We start from the raw sequence: 21,675 nt of genomic DNA, 5'->3' as shown, positions 1-21,675 counted from the left end.
AGAAGAGGAAGAAGAAAAAGGTAAAGATAAAAATTATGAACAACAAATACATATCTATCAACAATTGAATCTAATAATCAAGTAAATTTTAAAAAAAACATCCTGATGAACAGAATAAACTGGTGAATCCTACCTAATAATGACAAATATGCAAATTGACCGCACCTTCGCTATGCCCACGATTGGCCAGGAGGCGCGGGGGGGCGGGACTTGGGGTGGCCGGGGTAGCCGATAGGGCCGGCGGGACGCTGAGCTGTGGCACGAGCTCAGCATCTGCGCCATGGCTGTGCTAGGGCACAGAAGGGGCCTCTGGGGCAGCGAGCTCACGACCCGCCACAGACCATCAAAAGCGGGGGAGCTGGGTGCCTGTCCGCTCAGGCAGCAGGCCTTTCAAAAGCCTCCGCCGAGCCGGAGGCTTCTGAAAGGCCTGGTGCACCAGCGGACAGGCACCCAGCTCCCCCGTGATCGAAAGCAAAAGCGTGTAGGGGACCCTACACGTGCATGATTTAATCATGCACTGGGCCTCTAGTATAATATAATCAGGGGCATAGAAAGGGAGTGGACTGAAAATTCTCAGGGGGAAAGAGGTGTAGGGGTGTGGGAAGAAACTGGACAAATATCGTACACCTATGGATGAGGACAGTGGGGGGGGAGGGTAAGGACACAGGGTGGGGTGGGAACCAGGTGGAGGGAAAAAAGAGGAACAATTGTAATAATCTGAACAATAAAGATTTATTAAATTACAAAAACAAAAAAAAGAATTTCCCACAATCACTACATTGTGAACGCATTTCTCCGGATGAACTCTGTGGTGTCGGAAAAAGATAGAGCTCTCTGTAAATAACTTTCCACATTTACCCTGGCTGGTTTGGCTCAGTGGATAGAGTCGACCTGCAGACTGAAGGGTCCCAGGTTTGATTCTGGTCAAGGGTATGTGTCTGGGTTGCTGGCTGGATCCCCAGTAGGGAGCGTGCAGGAAGCAGCCACTCCATGGTTCTCTCTCATCATTCATGTTTCTATGTCTCCCTCTCTGTTCCTCCCTAAAATCAATAAAATTGTATATTTAAAAAAGAAAAAAACTTCCCACATTCACTACACTCACATGGCTTTTGTCCAGTTTGACATTGCTGGTGTTCAACGAGGACAGAGTTTGTGATGAAGGACTTCCCACAAACACTACACTCATAAGGCCTTTCACCTGTGTGACCTTTCGGTGTTGAAAGAGCCAAGAGCTTTTTGTGAAGGACTTTTGACAAGATCTATACTCATATGACTTGTCTTCACTGTGAGTCCTTTGATATTGAATGAGTTTATAACTAAAGCATTTTCCACAATCACTATTCATACGATTTTTCTCCAGTGTGAACTCTCTGGTGACGAATGAGGCCAGAAGTATTGCTATAGGAATTCCCACATTCACCACACTCATAAGGCTTTTTGTTTTTAAATATATTTTATTGATTTTTTTACAGAGAGGGATAGAGTTAGAAACATCGATGAGAAACATCGATCAGCTGCCTCTTGCACCCCCCCCCCCCCACTGGGGATGTGCCCGCAACCAATGTATATGCCCTCGACCAGAATCGAACCTGGGACCCCTCAGTCCGAAGGCTGACGCTCTATCCACTGAGCCAAACTGGTCAGGGCTCTCATAAGGCTTTTTTTCCAGAATGAACGTGATGGTGATAAGTAAGACTGCTGCGTAGTCTAAAGCCTTTCCCACAAACACTGCACTCAAAAGGCTTTTCTCCAGTGTGACATCGCTGGTGGTCAGTGAGGATAGAACTACGGCTGAAGGACTTCCCACAATCAGTACACTCATATGGCTTTTCTCCAGTGTGGACTTTCATATGTTGGAAGAGGTTACAACTTTGTCCAAAGGTTTTCCCACATTCGCTACACTTATAAGGCTTTTCTCCTGTGTGAACTCTCTGGTGAATACGGAGGTTAGCTTTGCGTGTAAAAAACTTCCCACATTCACTACACTCGTAAGGCCTTTCTCCAGTGTGAACTCTGTGGTGTGTAATGAGCTTAGACCTATGGCTGAAAGACATCCCACAATCACTACACTCATATGGCTTTTCTCCAGTATGAATTTTCTGATGTTGAATGAGTCCACCGTTATAGCTAAAGCATTTCCCACAATCATTACATTCATATAGCTTTTCTCCAGTGTGAATTATCTGATGTCGAGTGAGGGCAGACCTTCTGCTGAAGGACTTCCCACAAACACTACACTCATAAGGCTTTTCCCCAGTGTGACTTCGCTGGTGTTCAATGAGTGTTGAGCTCTGGCTGAAGGACTTTCCACAATAACTACACTCATAGGGCTTTTCCCCAGTGTGAACTCTCTGATGTTGAATGAGTCCATTTTGATAGCTAAAGCATCTCCCACAATCACCACATTCATATGGTTTTTCTCCAGTGTGAACTCTCTCATGGTTAAGGAGGTAATCTTTGCGTCTAAAAAACTTCCCACATTCACGACACTCATAAGGCCTTTCACCAGTATGACCTCTGCGGTGTTCAATGAGCTTAGACCTATGGCTGAAGGACATCCCACAATCACTACACTCAAATGGCTTTTCTGCAGTGTGAATTCTTTGATGCTGACTGAGGGCAGAGTTTCCGCTGAAGGACTTCCCATAGTCACGACAGTCGTCTGACGTTTCTCCATTGTGAATTCTCTGATGTCGAATGAGGACAGCTTTGTAACTAAAGCATTTGCCACAAACACTGCATTCAGATCGCTTTTCTCCAGTGTGAATTCTCCTGTGTTGAATGAAGCTAGAGCTTTGGCTAAAGGATTTCGGACAGTCACCACACTCATAAGGCCTTTGTCCAGCGTGAAGTCTCCCATGACGAAGGAGGTTAAACTTTTGTCGAAAGGCCTTCCCCCATTTGTGACACTCAAAAAGCCCATTTCCAGGGTAGACGCTCTGCTGTTGAACAAGGTTCTGGTTGTGGAAGGCAGCCTTTTTACACTCACCCCACTCATGATGATGTTTTCCACTAAGAACAGACTGCCCACTCTCACGACCACTGTGGGGCTCCTCAGTGCTGAGAGTGGCCTGGTGCTGAAGAAGGCCTGAGCTGGCTGGGAAATCCTCCTCAACCTCCCTATACATGAAAGGCTTCTGTGATACATAGAAGCTGCACCTGGTCACCAACGAGGCCCTGTCCACAGCTTCTTTCCAGGGCTTCTCTCCACTGGCTTCCCTCTGCTCCTGATGAGGGTTTGCACTGAAACAGAAGTCTCTCACACATGCGTCACTGAAGAACGCTTTCTGCTTAAGGTCTGCTGCTTGTGACTCAGTCAGGTGCAGAATAGCTTTTAAGACTGAGAGACACCGGTCACAAAGAATGGTCTTCTGGGTTGGTAGAGCTGTCTTAGAAGCCTTGACCTGTGACTCTGCTGCTATAGACACACTCTGCTCGGAAGAGGTCTCCGCATCTTTAGTTTTATGCCAACAACCTGAAAGCAGAGAAATGCTGAGGAAATGGTGTTGGCATTGGTAAGAGGAGCAAGTCCCATTACAAAGGTTTGTCAGACTCCATATGTTGGTTTCATGGGATCGTCTGAAATTAAGAGCCCTGGAGGCAGGTTGAATAATGTGCTGCTGTGCAGTACTGGGCCTCTGAAGATCACAAAATAGGGGAGACCTCCCCAGAATAAGGACACAGAGATGGCATGCCACCACACGGAATAGAAACAGCATCTTCAACCAATTCTTCTGCTAAAAGTATTCAGAAGGGCTTGTCTACGGGTGGAATGGGAAAGTTGTACAGAAGGTTGGTTATGTTTTTCCCCCAGTAAAATTCAATGAGGACCTGGTGTCTACGCACTAGTTAAGGATATATGCACACCTCATAACATATGCACAGGTCAATGCTGGAACATACGCCAGAGGAACCAGTGCAGAGGAGCAGCTGATGCCGGGAGACCACAAAGGGGAAGGTGGCCAGGAGCTGAGAAGTCACCGATGAAATGACAAGTTAGCAAAGGATCAAAGGTGGAAAAGAAAAGATAGAAATGTGTTGCGGGCAGGGGAACTTGCACCACAGCACTATTAGACACAAGGCAGAATCCTGGCATGATCAGAACACAGCCCTTCAGTCATGCTCTTCCCGTCGCCACACACCAGGGCCAGCCCTCTTCTGAGACCATCTTTCTATGTACACCCTGTAACAGAAACAGGGTTCTCCCTGCACCTCCAATGGAACAACCATCCAGAACCTGAATGATCCAAGTCTTAATGACAGACAACAGAGGTGAGCAGCACCTACTGGCCCAGAGCCAACTCGGCATACTTAGTGTTCAGGGAAGACAATATTACGGACATTTGAGGTAGATCTTATAAGTACAGTCCATGGTTCATATAAAGAAAGACCATGACCTGGCACAGGAAGTCACAAAGGATTGTTAGCTAACGGAAGGGGCCAGAACTGGAAGCCATGAATCTGGGCATAGTCACCTTTCCAGGCAGAGGGTGAAGGTCCGGCATATCCCGGGCTGTCTGCAGCTGAGGCCCATTCTCTGAACTCTGAGACAACAGATGTAAAGGATGCGCAGAGTGTCCCCGGCAGAGGGCACTCACACCACACAGCTCAGCACCAGCAGCCACACACTTATGACAAGAAAGTGCGGAAATGAGCAGAGCCCATGGTCTGCCTGAGGGACTAAGCTACTTCAGGAGAAAACAGGAAAGGGAGGACATGACCTGGGACACGAGGAGTGATGTGAAGGTCTTACCAACAGATGCTACAAGTGCAAAGTTCTCCAGCATCATGTCGCGGTACAGAAGTCTCTGAGCCTCATCAAGGAGTCCCCACTCCTCCTGGGAGAAGGCGATGGCCACGTCCTCAAACTTTATATCCTGTCGTAATGAGCACAGTTCAGTCCATGATCAACTTCTCTCCTAGGATTTTACATTCCTCAACCACCCAGCCTCCACATCCATCTGCTCCCTCCTCCCACAACAGAGAAGATACCAGGCCATGATATCATTGGAGTCACTCACTTCTTATAATCTCATTTATACTGTGTTTTCCCACAATAATAGGCATATGGGCAGACAGATGATAACTGAGCTCTTCACTTGGTATGTAGGCCACACTGCCCCTGTTAACACAGTGGGTGTCACAAACATACAGTAGAGAGAGAAGTCGGCCATAGAGAGTGTGTGAGTGATGAGACACTCAACTGGTCAGGCAATACCCGTGAGCCCCCCAGTGTCCCTCCAACACATAAAAACCATGGCATCACCCTTCACCCTCACGACCCAAATCCCTCCCCTTTCCAGGAGCCTCTGCACATAATGATGTGGGTCACACTGCTCTCACACAGCTCCATTCCCAGAAGCACAGCTTGAAAGCAAAGTCCAACATGCCTTGACGGGGACAATTTTCCCGTGATTCGCTTCTTTCCCAGGATTTTAATTTTACCACCTCCCTAATCTATCCCCTGCTCACCCTCTCCCTTCCCCACGCCAGTGGAGATTTCCAAGCCTGGGTGGCACTGAGGTCTGCTATCTCATCGAGGCCCTACTGATCACTGAATCAGCCCTCAACAAAAGGCAGGAAGGGACATAAATGACATTGAAGCTCTGGGCCTGGCACGTAGGACCACAACATCCCCTCCTTCCAGGCAATGCCCCGGGGGAGCTACATTGCATTTCCACCAGATGCCAACAGACATGGGCTTGCCCTTCATTCACTCTGATGTCAATGCCAAGACCCTGTGGCCATGAATTCACACGCCCTCTCTACATGCACATCACTCTTCCGACCACACCTCTCCTGCCTGCACTCCTACAGCCCAGCCTCCTCCTGTCCTGCACCACACTCATCTCCTTGGCCTCTTTACTTATTATGCAGCATAAATGATAGAATGTTTGGTAAATTCTAAGAGGATCGAGCACTGCCCAGATGCTGATGGTCCACACTCACAGAGGCGGCCGTGAGTCCCGCTCTGAAGGCCTCCCTCCCTGATGGTTCCTTGTTCCCACATCACCTATGAGAACCACATCGGCTCCCGGGTGCCCACAGCCTCCCCCACTGGTGTCCCTTCAGAGTCACAGCCTTCCCCTCTCCTCACCCCACACAAGGCCCAACCCCAGGGGCCCTCCAGCCTATGCCCAGGGAGTCTTCCAGATGATCACAATGCCCCTAAGCTAACAGCCAACCTGACGGCCACACCCCAGCCACACCAAAATTCTGGAGAGTCTTTAAAGCAGTGAATATGCACCAGCCCCTCTCATCCTGTGTGAGTTCCTCTTCGACCCCTAATCTGTTTCACATCCACTCATCCCTTGGAGGCCTTGTCCACTTGCCAAACCAGAGTCCCTCCCCCCACAGGACCACTTCTGTCTGTCACTTAGGTTGTGACACCCACTTCCCACAATCGGGGTTCCTAGCAGGAAACCCAGTCCTGAGGCCCACGCTCCTCATCCTGGGCTATTACCATGATCATCCTGACCAGGGCTTCCCATATTAAAGTGAGCTGCAGCTCCTCCCTGGTCCATACACTCTCCACTCCCTTTTGGAGAAGTCTCCATCCTGAACACCTCCTCCTCAGAATTCCAGACACCTATGAACTGCTCTCTCAAACATCTCATACCCTCATCAGGCTAAAAATAAAACTCCAGCTATCCTCAATGAATAGTGCTCTTACTACAGTGTATTTTGCCATCTACATTGAGGTGCTTCAATTCCTCCAAACCTTCATGTCATCCCTGACTCCTACCTCTCTCTCTGCCAACCTTAAAATTAGAAAATGCAGAAGGCACCCTGGCCGGTTTCCTCAGTTGGGCGGAGCGTCGGGCCCTATACACCAAGGTTGTGGGTTCAATCCCCTGTCAGGGCACATACAAGAATCAATCAGTGAATGGATAAATAAGTAGAACAACAAATCATTGTCTGTCTGTCTCTATCTCCCTTCCTCTCTCCCTAAAATAAATAAATAAATAAAGCTTAAAAAAAAAATCCTGGCATCTTCACCTAAAACCCTAACTTCCAATCAAAGTGCTTCTCACCTCTATGGCCACCATCCTGGCCCAGACACCATCACAATTACTCGGACTATTGCAGCAGCCTCCTCCCTGTTCATTCCACCACCTCCCTCCCTCCATCGGTCTAAGCTGCAGCCACATGGAGTCTCATGCGACCTGGGTCAGATCACCTGCCTCCACTGATCCAGGCTCCCATGGCTCCCAGCACCGGCAGAACAGACACCCAGCTTGTCACAAAGCTGCTCTAGCCCTGACTCCTCTCCCAGTGTTCCCAGTCCCCATGGGAAGAAAGGACACCTGTGGGTCTCTGAACCAGCTCAGTGTCCCCTCTAAGCCTTTGCACATTCTGGTCCCTGTGCCTGGGAAGACCTCTCACATCTCATTCCACACGTTGCCAAAAACAGGGACCAGATCATATAACCCTAGACCGGGACTTAGTATTCTGGTCTTGGTGTCTGCTCCAAGTCCCCAGGTCCCAGGGCAGGAAGAGGGACTGGACAGCCAGCCTCAGGGCACCACAACCTCAGAGGCCACAGGAGTGTGTGGCCCTGACATCAGCCCACAGCCCAGCCCCCTGAGCGGCTCTGCACCTGCAGGAACCTGTGGGACTGAAGGTCTGTGGAGGGCCCGGCACCCACCGCCAGGACCCAGGGGCTCAGGCTGCTCAGGGCCCTGGCCCAGCCCCGGGCCGGGTGATGCCTGCATCCCTCGGGGCTCAGTCCAGTTACCTCATCACCTACAGGGCCCTCCTGCCCGCCCCTCACTCTGTCCTCTCCCTTGCAGTCTGCTCTGCCTCGGGGAAGTTTTGGGAAAACCTGAGACCACTGCCTCACACAATGTCCCTCTTCTGTTCACAACCACCCATGGCCCAGCGCCCTGAGAATGAGAGTAAAACCCTGCACGCACAACCTCTGCCTCACTTTCTCCGTTGCCTTTACACACAAAACAGGGCCCAGGTTTCCCGAATCTTCCAGCTTAGCAGCCTCTGCACATGTTCCAGGTGGCCCCTCACCCTCTCCCACCCCGTCAGTCACCCAGGAGCGCCTCCTGGGCCTGAGGTGGGGCCTGGGCTGCAGGGTTGGGAGGGGGAGGCGGGAAGCCCGGAGGACGTGCTCACCTCAGTCAGGTGCCTTGGCGCTGCCACAGCCATCGAACTCTGTGGGCGGAGCTGAGTCTGTGAGGCTGGAAGGCCTGAACCCCAAGAATAGCGGCTCAGCAAGCCTCGGACCCGCCTCAGCATGGCAGGGCCAACCTTCTGGCGCTTCCCCATCACGACCTGTTGCTGTGGAGCCTCTGTCTTGGTGAACCACCCTGAAAGGCAAATATGAAGCGGCTGAGGACACCGGAAGTCCCCCCTGACCCCGCCAAAATCGGGCGCATTCCCCTCTGGGTAATGTAGTTTTCTCAACCAGGGGCATCAGTGATCCAGTCACTGACCTGAAGAGATTTAGGGTATTGTGGCAGCCCTTCCTGGCAGGTTAGAGCATCCTGCCAAAGCACCAGGGTTGTGGGGTTCCATCCCAGTCAGGGCACATACAAGAAGCAACCAATGAATGCATACGTAAGTGGAGCAACAAGTTGATGTTTTTCTCTCTCTTCTAAAATCGATGTCAAAAATTTCATTTTTCCATCTGGCTTTTTGTTGTGTTTTGTTAATCCTCACCCGAGGATATTTTTCCATTGATTTTTAGAGAGAGTGGAAGGGAGGGGGAGAGGCAGAGAGAGAGAAACATCGATGTTTCATGCCCCAACGGGGGACAGGGATGGGACTTCCAACCAAGGGACATGCCCTGGACCTGAACTGAACCTGGAACCCTTCAGTCCTATGGCTGATGCTCTATCCACTGAGGCAAACCTGATAGGGCTCAAAAAATTAAGTCATCCGGTTAGATGTAAACTGGTGTTTCATTGTGGTTTTGATCTGAAATTTGTTAATTCACATCTTAATTTGTTTCCATTTTTCATCACCTTTTCTTTTTCCTTTTTTTTTTTTGATGGTATAGCAAAGGTGGAAATTTACTGAAGAACAAGTAGACTCCCACACGGGGAAGGGGAAGAGTCCCACCGACTTCCTGTTTCCAGTTTCCAGGTTTATCAAGGCTGCAGTTCCGGTATCCTGATATGCCCTCTGATTGGTCAATATTCCCTTTGATTTGGTCACTATAGCAACTCCGGAGTTCAAAAGTCAAACCTCACAGGGGACACAGGAGGCCCCCCCTTCCTCATTGTCCTATTCCCTCTGGGCTTTCTGCCTCCTCTATTTTGTAAATAGAGATCTTAGGCTACCCCAGTTCCCTTGTCTTATGGAAATGTAACTATTATTGCCTCCCCACCCCATGATCTTTTCTTCAAGATGGTTACTCATCAGTGTATAAACAAGGATGGACACCGCCTCCATTTAAAGGGAACTCTGCCTCCACCCCCTCCTTAAAGCTCCATTCCAGTGCCTGAGGCTTCCTCGCTCCTCTTCCCCAAGGCCCCTTCCAATCAGGCTGGCAGCCCACACATTATATTCCCTCACCCAGTCTCTTCTGTCCCCCAAATGAGGTCAGGGAAACCCGTCTTTCTTCCCGGGAGTACACGCCGCAGAGCAGAAAGATCTCCTACAGGAAGTGGACGCATCCTGCTAGACATAGCGGTAACGTATCCTATGACTGGATTCTGCCATTTTAGGATTTTCCTCCTCTTATTTAGCTCACACACAAAAAATTGCCCTACTCATGGCAAGTCTCTTTCCTGCTTCAAATAAGGTTTTCTCTTCGCCTTAAAACAGGTTTGAGGTTTCAGGATGGATTCTGGATTCCCATGGACTCAGAGCTTAGGAGGAGGTTGGGTCTGAAAGTGGAAAATGGGCCCTGGCCGGTTTGGGTCAGTGGATAGAGCCTCCGCCTGTGGACTGAAAGGTCCCGGGTTCCATTCCGGTCAAGGGCATGTGCCCGGGATGCAGGCTCCATCCCCAGCAGGGGGCGTGCAGGAGGCAGCTGACCAATGATTCTCTCATCATTAAAGTTTCTCCCCCTCTCCCTTCCTCTCTGAAGTCAATAAAATGAAATAAAGTGGGAAATGGGCACGGAAGGCGCATGGGCTCACCAGGGTGTCGGAAGGAAAGGAAGCAGTGCGTGTGCGGGGTGCGACAAGGCCTGGGTCCAAACTGGCCCAGGGTGGGCAATCCCGGGATCCTGGCCCGCCAGAGGGGAGACGCCTCCCCAACACCCTGCTTGGCCAGTGGGGACCCCAGAAAGTCCTCGCCTCAGGGATGACAGCGCCCACTATTTACTGACTGCGGGTCCCTTTGCCCCTTTTTTGTTTGTTTGTTTGTTTTTGAGGCATCCTGGTCAATGCTTTCCGCCCCAGATGTGGTTCAAGTCAGTGGAGCCACGTGGTACCCGAGTTCGGCTCTCTGAGGAGCACGTTGGGGGGCGGCAGGAGGGACGAGCGGGAGGAAGTCCATACCCCCCCCCTCCCTGCCCGGGGCTGGCGGCATCTCGGCCGCAGACACCCACCGGGCGTGGGCACTTCCCGATGGCTTTAAGGGCACGCCCGTCGGGGTTTAGTCTGGACCTCGGACCCGGAGTCTGCGTCCCCGCTTTTCACCCCAAGGGGCGAGTCCCCGAATTTCACGCGCAGCCTCAGGGGGCGCCCGCGAGCTGCCCTGAGGGCTTCCCGGTGCGGCCCCGGCCCGGAGCTGCCCAGAGCCCTCCCGACGGCTCCCGCGGCCCTCAGGCCCCTCGTGGCGCCAGGCACGTCGTCCCGCTCGCTCCTCCCCGAAGGTCGCACTCCGGCCGCCCGCCAGGAGCAGGCCGGGCCGCGTTCCCGCTCAAGGCCCCACGCGTCGCCTGAGAAGTCGAATCCCCACCTTTTCAGACGACGCTCGGGGCTCGCGCGGCCCCGCCGGGACGCGGCCCCGCTCACGCACCGCCCCGGGGCCTCTCGGCGAGGGCCTGGAGGGCGACCACCGCCCGGCCTGACGCGACCTCGCGGGCGACCTCGCGGACTCCACACCCATGTGCCGACAGCTCCCTCGCGGCGGCTCCCGGAGGTGTGGGAACCACCCTACCCATAATGCCCCGTGCCGAGTGACGTAGGCGTGCCTCTCGTGAAGGTATAGAAGGCGCCAACGACGCTGCGGGAACTACGTTACCCACAATGCCGCGCGGCAAACGCTGTAGGCATGCAGCCAATGGGCGCACAGAAGTAAGGCGCAAACGGTCAGCGTAGGAACTACGTTACCCACAATCCCCCGTGCTGATCGCCGTAGGCGTGCCTCTGAGGAACACACTGAGGTTTGGCGCAAACGGAGCTGAGGGAACTACGTTACCCATAATGCCGCGCGGCCGACGTCCTAGGCGTGCCGTCCTCCAGCTCCTAGCAGCGGGGCGTTTGGGGGGCGTGGACCCCGGGTCACCGCCGACCTGCTGGGGGCGCTGCGGTCACGGCCTGGCGGACGGCCGCGGCGCGATCTGAGTCCTCCAGGCGCGCGGCTCGGGCCGGAGGCGACCAGGCCGAGAGGACGGTGGCGGAGGGGTTGTGCCCCTGCCCGGCGGCGGGCGACTCTGTGCCGGTCCGCTCTCCCGGGGGGGCCTCCCGCCCTCCCCGCCCCCCGCGCTCCTACCCACCCCGTCCCCTCAGCCCCGAGTCCGCAGGCGGCGGCCGCGCCTCCCCGCCTCCCCGCAGCCCAGGCCCCGCGTCAGGACCTGGAGGCGCTGGGGGGCGGGGGACACCGGGGGGTCAGGGGGTGGGGAGGCGGGCCGGCTGAGGAGCCGCTCGTGTCTCGTCGTGGAGGGGCCGCGGAGCCCAGAGCACTGGCGCCGGGGAGGGCGGAGGGAGGGGTTCGCCCAGTCTCGGGGCCCCGGGCTGGCAGCTCGGAGGCTGGTGAGCTGAGGGGGGCGGGAGCCCCTCCGCGTGGCTCGGGGGTGGGCACCGACCTGTGACCGCGGAGGTCAGGGCCCGGGCCCGGGGTGCGGGCTCCTTGGGGGGTCCCTCCCATCACCGATGCCCCTCCCGCCCTCTCCCGTCCTCCCTCCGAAATAAAATGTTTGAAAAAAGAGGAGGGTGATCCGAGCGCCCCTTCCAACTTGTCCCGCGTCAGGACAGACGGGGCGGGGCCGGGGCGCGGGGCCGAGCTGTGTAGGGTCAGGAGCGCGGAGGGGCCGTCGCGGGTCCCCCCTGCTGGGCAGGCGGACAGCAGCCCCGCGAGGAGCGCCCCCTCCCGGGACCCCGGAGGCCGGGCCGCGCTGTGGGCCGCGCAGCTGCCGGCGGGTGTTCCTGGTCTCCGGGATGGCGACGGGAGGTGGTGGTGGGGGGGGCCGGGAGGTGGTGGGGGCGGGGCCGGGAGGTGGTGGGGGGCGGGGCCGGGAGGTGGGGGGCGGGGCCGGGAGGGGGCGGGGGGCGGGGCCGGGAGGGGGCGGGGGGCGGGGCCGGGAGGTGGGGGGCGGGGCCGGGAGTCGGTGGGAGCAGCGGGGAAGGGGTGACCCACACTCCAGGTGAGGGGTGGCCGTAGAGGAGGGAGGACTGACTGCATCTGGATCAGGGTTTAAATGAGGGCCACCCAGACCCAGAGACATGGAGCGCGGAACAGAGTGGGAAATCTCAGAGGGAAGGTGGGGGAGGGTGGGTAGGTGAGAGGTAATCAACCGAGGACCCGTATGCATATATGCGTAACCCATGGACACAAGACCATGGGGCGGTGAAGGGGGGCAGGGGGGCTGGAGGGGGTCATTGGGGGGGGGGGAGTGACATATGTAATACTCTCAACAATACAGAATTATTAAAAATAAATTAGGGCCACCCAGAATTTAAGATTTTAAGGAAGGGAGAGAACGATAGGAGTTAGGGGTGACCCCGAATTTTGACCTGCAGCCGATCAATGATTCTCATCACTGATGTTTCTCTCCCTCTCCCGTCCTCTGAAATCAATAAAAATATATTTTTAAAGAATTGAGTAGGGCCCTAACCAGTGTTGCTCAGTGACTAGAGTGTCGGCCTGCAGACTGAAGGGTCCCAGGTTCGATTCCGGTCAAGGGCATGTACCTTGGTTGCGGGCACATCCCCAGTGGGGGGTGTGCAGGAGGCAGCTGATCGATGTTTCTAACTCTCTATCCCTCTCCCTTCCTCTCTGTGGAAAATCAATATATATATATATATATATTTTTTTTTTTAATTGAGCAGGGAGCCCTTCAGGTGGGTCTGTCCCCTCTTGCAGTGGAGACCACTGGGAGTCGGGCTGGATCCTATTGAACGTGTCGGGCACCATCTAGATGCCATGCGCTGAACTGGGCACCAGAGTGAGCGTGAGAGAGGGTGTGGGAAGGAGGGCCGTGGAGAGAGCGTGGGCCCTCCCCGGGCCAGGCTGCGTGTAGATGGCTCCCCTGCCAGTGCCTGTGGCCGCTGTGGGCGGACACAGTGATCCCGGTGCCGTGAGCAGAGCGCAGGCATCTGTGGCACCGGCCCTGGCGTCTCCTCTAAGGGGGGAGGGGGGGGCATTGGCAGGAGGTGAGCCGGGTGTGGATTTGGGGTCCCAGGAGAGGAGGTGATCATAGATCTGTCCCCATCAGGGCAGGGCTGTGTGACCTGTGAGGACGTGGACATTTTTTTCTCCCGGGAGGAGTGGGGGCTCCTGGACGAGGCTCAGAGACGCCTGCACCTCAATGTGATGCCGGAGAACTTGGCCCTCGGGTCCTCCCTGGGTACGGCCTGCACACCCACCTCGGCGTCCTGGCCCCGTCCGTCCTTCCCAGACACCGAGGTGGGCTGCCTCCCAAACACAACCCGCCTCGTGCCAGGGATCCAACCTGCACCCATGTGCATGCCCTTGACCGGGAGTTGAACCCGCAACCCTTCGGTGCGTGGGCCAACGCTCTTAACCACTGAGAAACACTGGCCAGGGCTCACAAATGTGGTTTAAACATAAATAAATGAATAAATAAATAGCCTTTAACATTTACTAAAAGGCACCAGTGGCCAAACTTCAAAAATGTAATCACTGCTGGAGTTTACAGTCTATCTGGGGACCCCAGCGCTTGTGCACACTGCATCCCTGCAGGCCTGGGAGAGGGAATTAATCCAGAGAAAGCGAGAGAATCCTCACGGGACTGTAGCCTGTCCTCCAGTTCCCAGAGTCATAGCACCCCAAGTCCAGTGCACAGGGAGGACTCCTGCTGTGAGGACTCACTTGTCCAGCTCCGAGGTCACTCTGGAGAGAGGCCGCACCAGTGCCGTGCACGTGGGAGAAACTCTGGTCCCAATGCAGACTTGATGGGCACCGCAGGGCTCACGCTGGAAGCTGCCACAGCTACAGCCTCGGTGCCCTGCAGAGGAGTCAGAGGGGCGGCCTCGGGGTGCGGCCAGGCTAGGAAGTCCTTGAGCAGAAGAGCAGCCTCAGGAGACATCGGAGTTCACACTGGAGGAAGGCCACGTGAGCGTGGGGGGCAGGGAAGCCCTTTGCGGGGAGAGCCTGCCTCACTCTGCGGGATGCTCACGGGCCCAGGCCGATGAGTGTGGCCAATGTGGGGTATCCTTTAGGCCAGTCTGTTCCCAATCAGCTCACCAGTACACAACATGGAACACACTGGAGAAAGGCCCTATGAACTCAGCCAATGGGACAGATCCTTAGCCCACACCCCAGCCTCATTCTCCACCTCCTGGAGCCAGAGCAGTGCGTCCTGCTCCTGACTTGTGGCCTCCATGTATTTTGAGACCACAGGTCGCCCTGAGGAGGGCTCACTTGTTTGGGCAGCTCCAGTGTCTTTGCGGGTTCCCAGAGGGTCCCACATAACGCTCAGTGCTGTCCAGGGGAAACTTTTCACCAGGTTCTGTTAGAGAGTAGAAATTTTTGAGCATGCGTGAATCCCAGCTGACTCACAAAATAGCCTTGCAAGATAGAACACAGAACACTGTCAGCTTTCTGAAGAACAGGATGACCCTGTAAATAACATGGTCGTCAATGGCATGACTCTGATATTGATTGGGAAAAACTGTTTTGTCCTGGGTTGCTTGCTCTGCAAAAACAGGGTGTGGTAAATGGGTTTAAAAGCAGGCTTGCCCAAAGGGTCGGGGCTGCTCTCTGGACCTCCTGCGTGGAGAAAGGCAGAGCAGTAGCTGGCCGGCCGGCTAATAAAGGCTCCCTAAATTTTAATTTGGTCTGGATTCCAGTGGTCATTCACTCGCGTTCGCTCCACAACAGTTCTACAAAGGAGCCACGTGTAAGAAACAGTTAGAAATTAAAAAATAGGGAAGAAGAGGAGCCTCGTGTCCTGATGGTCAGAATTCTGCACGTAGACGGGTGCCACATCTCAGACCAGGGGAGCCAGGTTTCAGCCATCATTGGAACTGAAACCCAAAGTCCAGTCCACAGGGAAGACTCCTGCTGTGAGGACTCACTTGTTCAGCTCCGAGGTCACGCTGGAGAGAGGCCGCACGAGTGCCGTGCACGTGGGAGAAACTCTGGGTGCCAATGCAGACTTGATGGGCACCGCAGGGCTCACGCTGGAAGCTGCCACAGCTACAGCCTCGGTGCCCTGCAGAGGAGTCAGAGGGGCGGCCTCGGAGTGTGGCCAGGGTAGGAAGTCCTTGAGCAGAAGAGCAGCCTCAGGAGACATCAGAGTTCACACTGGAGGAAGGCCACGTGAGCGTGGGGGGCGGGGAACCCCTTTGCGGGGGGAGCCAGCCTCACTCTGCGGGATGCACACGGGCCCAGGCCGATGAGTGTGGCCGATGTGGGGTATCCTTTAGGCCAGTCTGTTCCCAATCAGCTCACCAGTACACAACATAGAACACACTGGAGAGAGGCCCTATGAACGCAGCCAGTGGGACAGATCCTTAGCCCACACCCCAGCCTCATTCCCCACCCAAAATTCCACACCACGGAGAGGCCTCAGGAGCACCCACCTCTGTTGTTCACACCGGAAGGGCCACACTTAGACCGGGAGGAACTGTGCGTCTCCTTGCTCGCTGTCATGACACGTGACGGCGTCTGAGAAGCCATGTGCCTGAGGTTGACCCTCAGACTTCCAAACGTCCAGAAGGCTGAGCTGCCCCCGAGTTCCAGGCGGGTGGGGCTCGCAGACGCTGCAGACCCTTCTCAGGCCCCAGGGCCCTTGCCAGCTCCGTCCTGCCCGTCTCCCGGGCAGAAGCTGTCTTGCCTCCAGGGCCTGGCACAGGGTTTAGGCCGGCACGCCAGGTCCCTGAGGCGAGGGGGGAGCCTGTGCTGGCGCCATGCCCTGGAGGAGAGCCGAGCAGTCTGTGCCTGACCCGGAGCCCCCCTCTGATCAGGAGCCGAGCTGCCCCAGGTTGCGCCGGGAATGGGATCTGCTGGCGCCAGCGGGAACGGCGGCCTTGTTCGTGGAAACTGTTGGTCTCCCGGGACAGTGGGTTTTTCCAGCCGCCAAGTCCCGCCTGGAGGCGGCTGCCTGTTGCCCTGTTCTGTGCCCAAGGAGAGGTTCATTGTCGAGTCCACCTCTAATCGTGGGGGCGCTGTGCACTGTGGGGCGGGCGGCAGACAGACTCGGGCTTGGTTTGTATGAGGGAAGGACTGCTCTTTACTCTCACTTTTAAAGAAGTCTTTCCAAGAACTCCCAGCGCTGGCAGAGTTGTGGGTTCTTGCCATTTGCTGTGTTTTTCTCAGAGGCCTGCTTGTTTCTTGGTCTCGACAGCCAGATCCAACGCAGTGACAGTGTATCCATGGGGCCGGTGAGGAGTGGTGTGGAGAGAGCCTGCGCTTCAGTGGAAGTACAGAAGGAGGTGCCACGAAGGGCAGAGAGATTGATTTTGAGGATGCGGCCGCAGCAAACCCAGAACTCTTACAGCGACTTCCGTCACAGCCAAAGGATGATCTAACGGAACAGAACAGTCAGGCACACACTCCCGCTGCAGAGGGAGCTCAGCCGCTCCACGCGTGCCCCTCAGAGGCTCCGTCACCAGGCGGCAGGACCACAGGGAGGTGGGGCTGCGGGGCCTGAGGACCCCCACAGCAGGTTCCAGTTCCTGCTGCCCACCCCTCGGGGGCTGAAATACCATTCACAGTGGTCGGCCAGGAGGCGGAGGGGGAAGAGCAAGTCCATGGAATGCTGTTTTGTATTCGTTCAGATGGATCACCTGTTGGTCAGAGGGTCACATACTTTACAAAGTGCCCCTGGCATTCCCAGAGCCCCGGCGGCACCGTACCTGGTCCTGACAGGATGCGTGACTGTTCCCGACGCCGCCGAGTCTGCATGGCTGCCCAAGGCCTCCGGGGTGCGGCCAGGGTAGGAAGTCCTTGAGCAGAAGAGCAGCCTCAGGAGACATCAGAGTTCACACTGGAGGAAGGCCACGTGAGCGTGGGGGGCGGGAAGCCCTTTGCGGGGAGAGCCTGCCTCACTCTGCGGGATGCACACGGGCCCAGGCCGATGAGTGTGGCCGATGTGGGATATCCTTTAGGCAAGTCTGTTCCCAATCAACTCACCAGTACACAACATAGAACACACTGGAGAGAGGCCCTATGAACGCAGCCAATGGGACAGATCCTTAGCCCACACCCCAGCCTCATTCTCCACCTCCTGGAACCAGGGCAGTGCGTCCTGCTCCTGACTTGTGGCCTCCATGTATTTTGAGACCACAGGTCGCCCTGAGGAGGGCTCACTCGTTTGGGCAGCTCCAGTGTCTCTGCGGGTTCCCAGAGGGTCCCACATAACATAACGCTCAGTGCTGTCCAGGGGAAACTTTTCACCAGGTTCTGTTAGAGAGTAGAAATTTTTGAGCATGCGTGAATCCCAGCTGACTCACAAAATAGCCTTGCAAGATAGAACACAGAACACTGTCAGCTTTCTGAAGAACAGGATGATCCTGTAAATAACATGGTCGTCAATGGCATGATCCTAACGTTGCTTAGGAAAAACTGTTTTGTCCTGGGTTGCTTGCTCTGCAAAAACAGGGTGTGGTAAATGGTTTTAAAAGCGGTCCTGCCCAAAGGGTCGGGGCTGCTCTCTGGACTTCCTGCGTGGAGAAAGGCAGAGCAGTCGCTGGTTGGCTGGCCGGCCAGCCGGCTAATAAAGGCTCCCTAAATTTTAATTTGGTCTGGACTCCAGTGGTCGTTCACTCACGTTCGCTCCACAACAGTTCTACAAAGGAGCCACGTGTAAGAAAAAGTTAGAAATTAAAAAATAGGGAAGAAAAGGAGCCTCGTGTCCTGATGGTCAGAATTCTGCACGTAGACGGGTGCCACGCCTCAGACCAGGAGAGCCAGGTTTCAGCCATCATTGGAACTGAAACCCAAAGTCCAGTCCACAGGGAGGACTCCTGCTGTGAGGACTCACTTGTCCAGCTCTGAGGTCACGCTGGAGAGAGGCCGCACGAGTGCCGTGCACGTGGGAGAAACTCTGGTCCCAATGCAGACTTGATGGGCACCGCAGGGCTCACGCTGGAAGCTGCCACAGCTACAGCCTCGGTGACCTGCAGAGGAGTCAGAGGGGTGGCCTCGGGGTGCGGCCAGGCTAGGAAGTCCTTGAGCAGAAGAGCAGCCTCAGGAGACATCAGAGTTCACACTGGAGGAAGGCCACGTGAGCGTCGGGGGCAGGGAAGCCCTTTGCGGGGAGGGCCTGCCTCACTCTGCGGGATGCACACGGGCCCAGGCCGATGAGTGTGGCCGATGTGGGGTATCCTTTAGGCAAGTCTGTTCCCAATCAGCTCACCAGTACACAACATAGAACACACTGGAGAGAGGCCCTATGAATGCAGCCAATGGGACAGGTCCTTAGCCCACACCCCAGTCTCATTCTCCACCTACTGGAGCCAGGGCAGTGCGTCCTGCTCCTGACTTGTGGCCTCCATGTATTTTGAGACCACAGGTCGCCCTGAGGAGGGCTCACTCGTTTGGGCAGCTCCAGTGTCTCTGCGGGTTCCCAGAGGGTCCCACATAACGCTCAGTGCTGTCCAGGGGAAACTTTTCACCAGGTTCTGTTAGAGAGTAGAAATTTTTGAGCATGCGTGAATCCCAGCTGACTCACAAAATAGCCTTGCAAGATAGAACACAGAACACTGTCAGCTTTCTGAAGAACAGGTGACCCTGTAAATAACATGGTCGTCAATGGCATGATCCTAACGTTGCTTAGGAAAAACTGTTTTGTCCTGGGTTGCTTGCTCTGCAAAAACAGGATGTGGTGCTTAGGAAAAACTGTTTTGTCCTGGGTTGCTTGCTCTGCAAAAACAGGATGTGGTGCCTAAAACAGTTTGGCTCAGTGGATAGAGTGTCGGCCTTCGAACTGAAAGGTCCCAGGTTCGATTACGGTCAAGGGCACGTACCTTGGTTGTGGGCACATCCCAGTGTGGGGTGTGCAGGAGGCAGCTGATCTATGTTTCTAACTATCTCTCTCTTCCTCTCTGTAAAAAATCAATAAAATATATTAAAAACAAAACAAATCAGGATGTGGTAAATGGATTTAAAATCAGTCCTGCTCAAAGGGTCGGGGCTGCTCTCTGGGCTCCCTGCGTGGAGAAAGGCAGAGCAGTCGCTGGTCGGCTGGCCGGTCGGCCGGCTGGCTAATAAAGGCTCCCTAAATTTTAATTTGGTCTGGACTCCAGTGGTCGTTCACTCACGTTCGCTCCACAACAGTTCTACAAAGGAGCCACGTGTAAGAAAAAGTTAGAAATTAAAAAATAGGGAAGAAAAGGAGCCTCGTGTCCTGATGGTCAGAATTCTGCACGTAGACGGGTGCCACGCCTCAGACCAGGGGAGCCAGGTTTCAGCCATCTTTGGAACTGAAACCCTGGGTGTAACTGACAGGCAGAGAGGAGCCGCTGCAATCCTGACAGAGGTGCCTCCTCTGAACGTGCGTCCAGAAATCTCCCAGAGGCTGTGAGCAGCCCCAGAGGGTGCATCCTGCAGCTGAAGCCACTGTCAGAGCAACTAATCTAAAGGTTTTGTGAGCCCTGGCCGGTGTGGGTCAGTGGATAGAGGCATGGCCTGTGGACCAACCGGTCTCAGGTTCAATTCTGGTCAAGGTCAGGTACTTGGTTGAAAGCTCCTCCCTGGGCTTGTCGGGGCACATGCATGAGGCAACCAATCGATGTGTCTTTCTCACATCGGTGTTTCTCTCTCTTTCCCCCTCTTTTCCACTCTCTCTAAAAAGATCAGTGGAAGAATATCCTCGGATGAGGATTAACAATAAATAAATTTTTAAAAATGCCCTACCGGGTTTTGCTCAGTGGATAGAGCGTCAGCCTGCGGACTGAGGAGTCCCAGGTTCGATTCCCATCAAGGGCACATGCCCGGGTTGCAGGCTCGATCCCCAGCAGGGGGCATGCAGGAGGCAGCCGATCAATGATTCTCTCCCATCATGGATGTTTCTCTCTCTCTCTCTCCCTTCCTCTTTGAAATCAATAAAAAAATATTTTTTTAAAAATAAAGGTTTTGTGAGTTCCTGCTGTCAATCTGGGCTTCAGCTCCAGTCCACTGCTTAGAGGCAGGACAGAGAATGGCGTCTGCTGTCTCGTGCTCCTGTTGTCACAGATCCGTTGCTCCCAATGTTTCTGAGAGGAGTCAGGGCCGCCCCTCTCCAGGAATAAGGGAAATGGAGTGGAATCAGCTTTGGGTGGTTCAAACTTCTGCTTTCCAAATCCTGTGGGAGATCCAGATTTTTTTTATGTTGAACTACTTTTTAGCGCCTTTACCAAAGCATAATTGACATGCAATAACCTATAGATATTTAAGGTGTCCCCTTGGAAAACTTTTGTCAGATATGTAAGCCCAGAAGACAATCATGACCACAGCATATTCACGACTTACCTTGTACCTTTTATAACCGCTCCTCATCCTTCCTGGCCTACAGGAGTCCCGGAGTTTACTGTCTTTAACAACAACTTGGTGTGCATTGTCCGGAATGTCACATGGATGGAATCCTAGTGTTCACTCTTTCTTCGGATGTTTGTACACCACGTCATTGTTCTGAGATTCATCCATGTTGCTTATGTGAATAGTCATCCTCTATATTGCTTAGTGTTCTTCTCTACGGAGATGCCACTCTGTGTTCAGCCGTTTCACAGGCAGGGGGTTGTTTCCAGTTTCGTGCTGTTAGAAATACGCTGGACACAGAGAGGAAGGAAAGTACACTCGCAAAGAAGATTCAAGCCCGGCCAGCGTGGCTCAGTGGATGAGTGGTGACCTATGACCCAGGAGGTCACAGTTCGATTCTCCGTCAGGGCACATGCCCGGGTTGCGGGCTTGGTTCCCAGTGTGGGGCGTGCAAAAGGCAGCCAATCAGTGATTCTCTCTCATCATTGATGTTTCTATCTCTCTCTCCCTCTCTGAAATCAACAAAAATATATTAAGAAAGAAAGAAAAGATTCAAGTGAGTGTGCCCTGGGGGAGAGAGCATGTGCTGGCAGACCATGCTCTGTGTCATGGGTGGGAGCCTTGGTCTGCCAAGGGCCTTTCGGATACTTACATCATTCGCAGGCCACACTAAATTACCCTCTCAGACAGCAGCCTGCTGTGTGTGGCCGAACATTTAATGAACTCCCCCTCACGCCTTGGCAGGGCCAGACCAAGTGATTTCTCGGGCCTTACGCAGCTGCAGGCTGGACATCCACTCCCCCGTCCCCCACTCTACGGGAATGTGTACCAATACTTCAGAGTATGTGGATGTTTTCATACTTAAGAAACTGCCAAACTGATCTAAACCGGTTGTACCCATGT

The 21,675-nt window shown here is 54.5% G+C and overlaps 2 protein-coding genes across 2 annotated transcripts in view; both read right to left on the bottom strand.

Moving 5' to 3' along the window:
- Positions 1-21,675, bottom strand: part of LOC307092747 (uncharacterized protein) — a 185,711-nt gene that overhangs the window by 68,557 nt on the left and 95,479 nt on the right. The gene's annotated exons all lie outside the window — the stretch shown is intronic.
- Positions 1,361-11,048, bottom strand: LOC307092744 (uncharacterized protein). Its single transcript, XM_079760186.1, has 4 exons — positions 10,867-11,048; positions 8,128-8,321; positions 4,754-4,877; positions 1,361-3,475 (listed from the first exon to the last, which is right to left on the bottom strand). The coding sequence occupies exons 2-4, from the start codon at positions 8,278-8,280 to the stop codon at positions 1,650-1,652; spliced, it is 2,103 nt and encodes a 700-aa protein (XP_079616312.1). The 5' UTR covers positions 8,281-8,321; positions 10,867-11,048; the 3' UTR covers positions 1,361-1,649.

Source organism: Cnephaeus nilssonii (genome assembly GCF_951640355.1).
Source record: "Cnephaeus nilssonii genome assembly, chromosome: 20".
NCBI lineage: Eukaryota > Metazoa > Chordata > Mammalia > Chiroptera > Vespertilionidae > Cnephaeus > Cnephaeus nilssonii.
The sequence above is the reverse complement of the archived record's forward strand: the minus strand, read 5'-3'. Positions and strand labels throughout refer to the sequence as shown.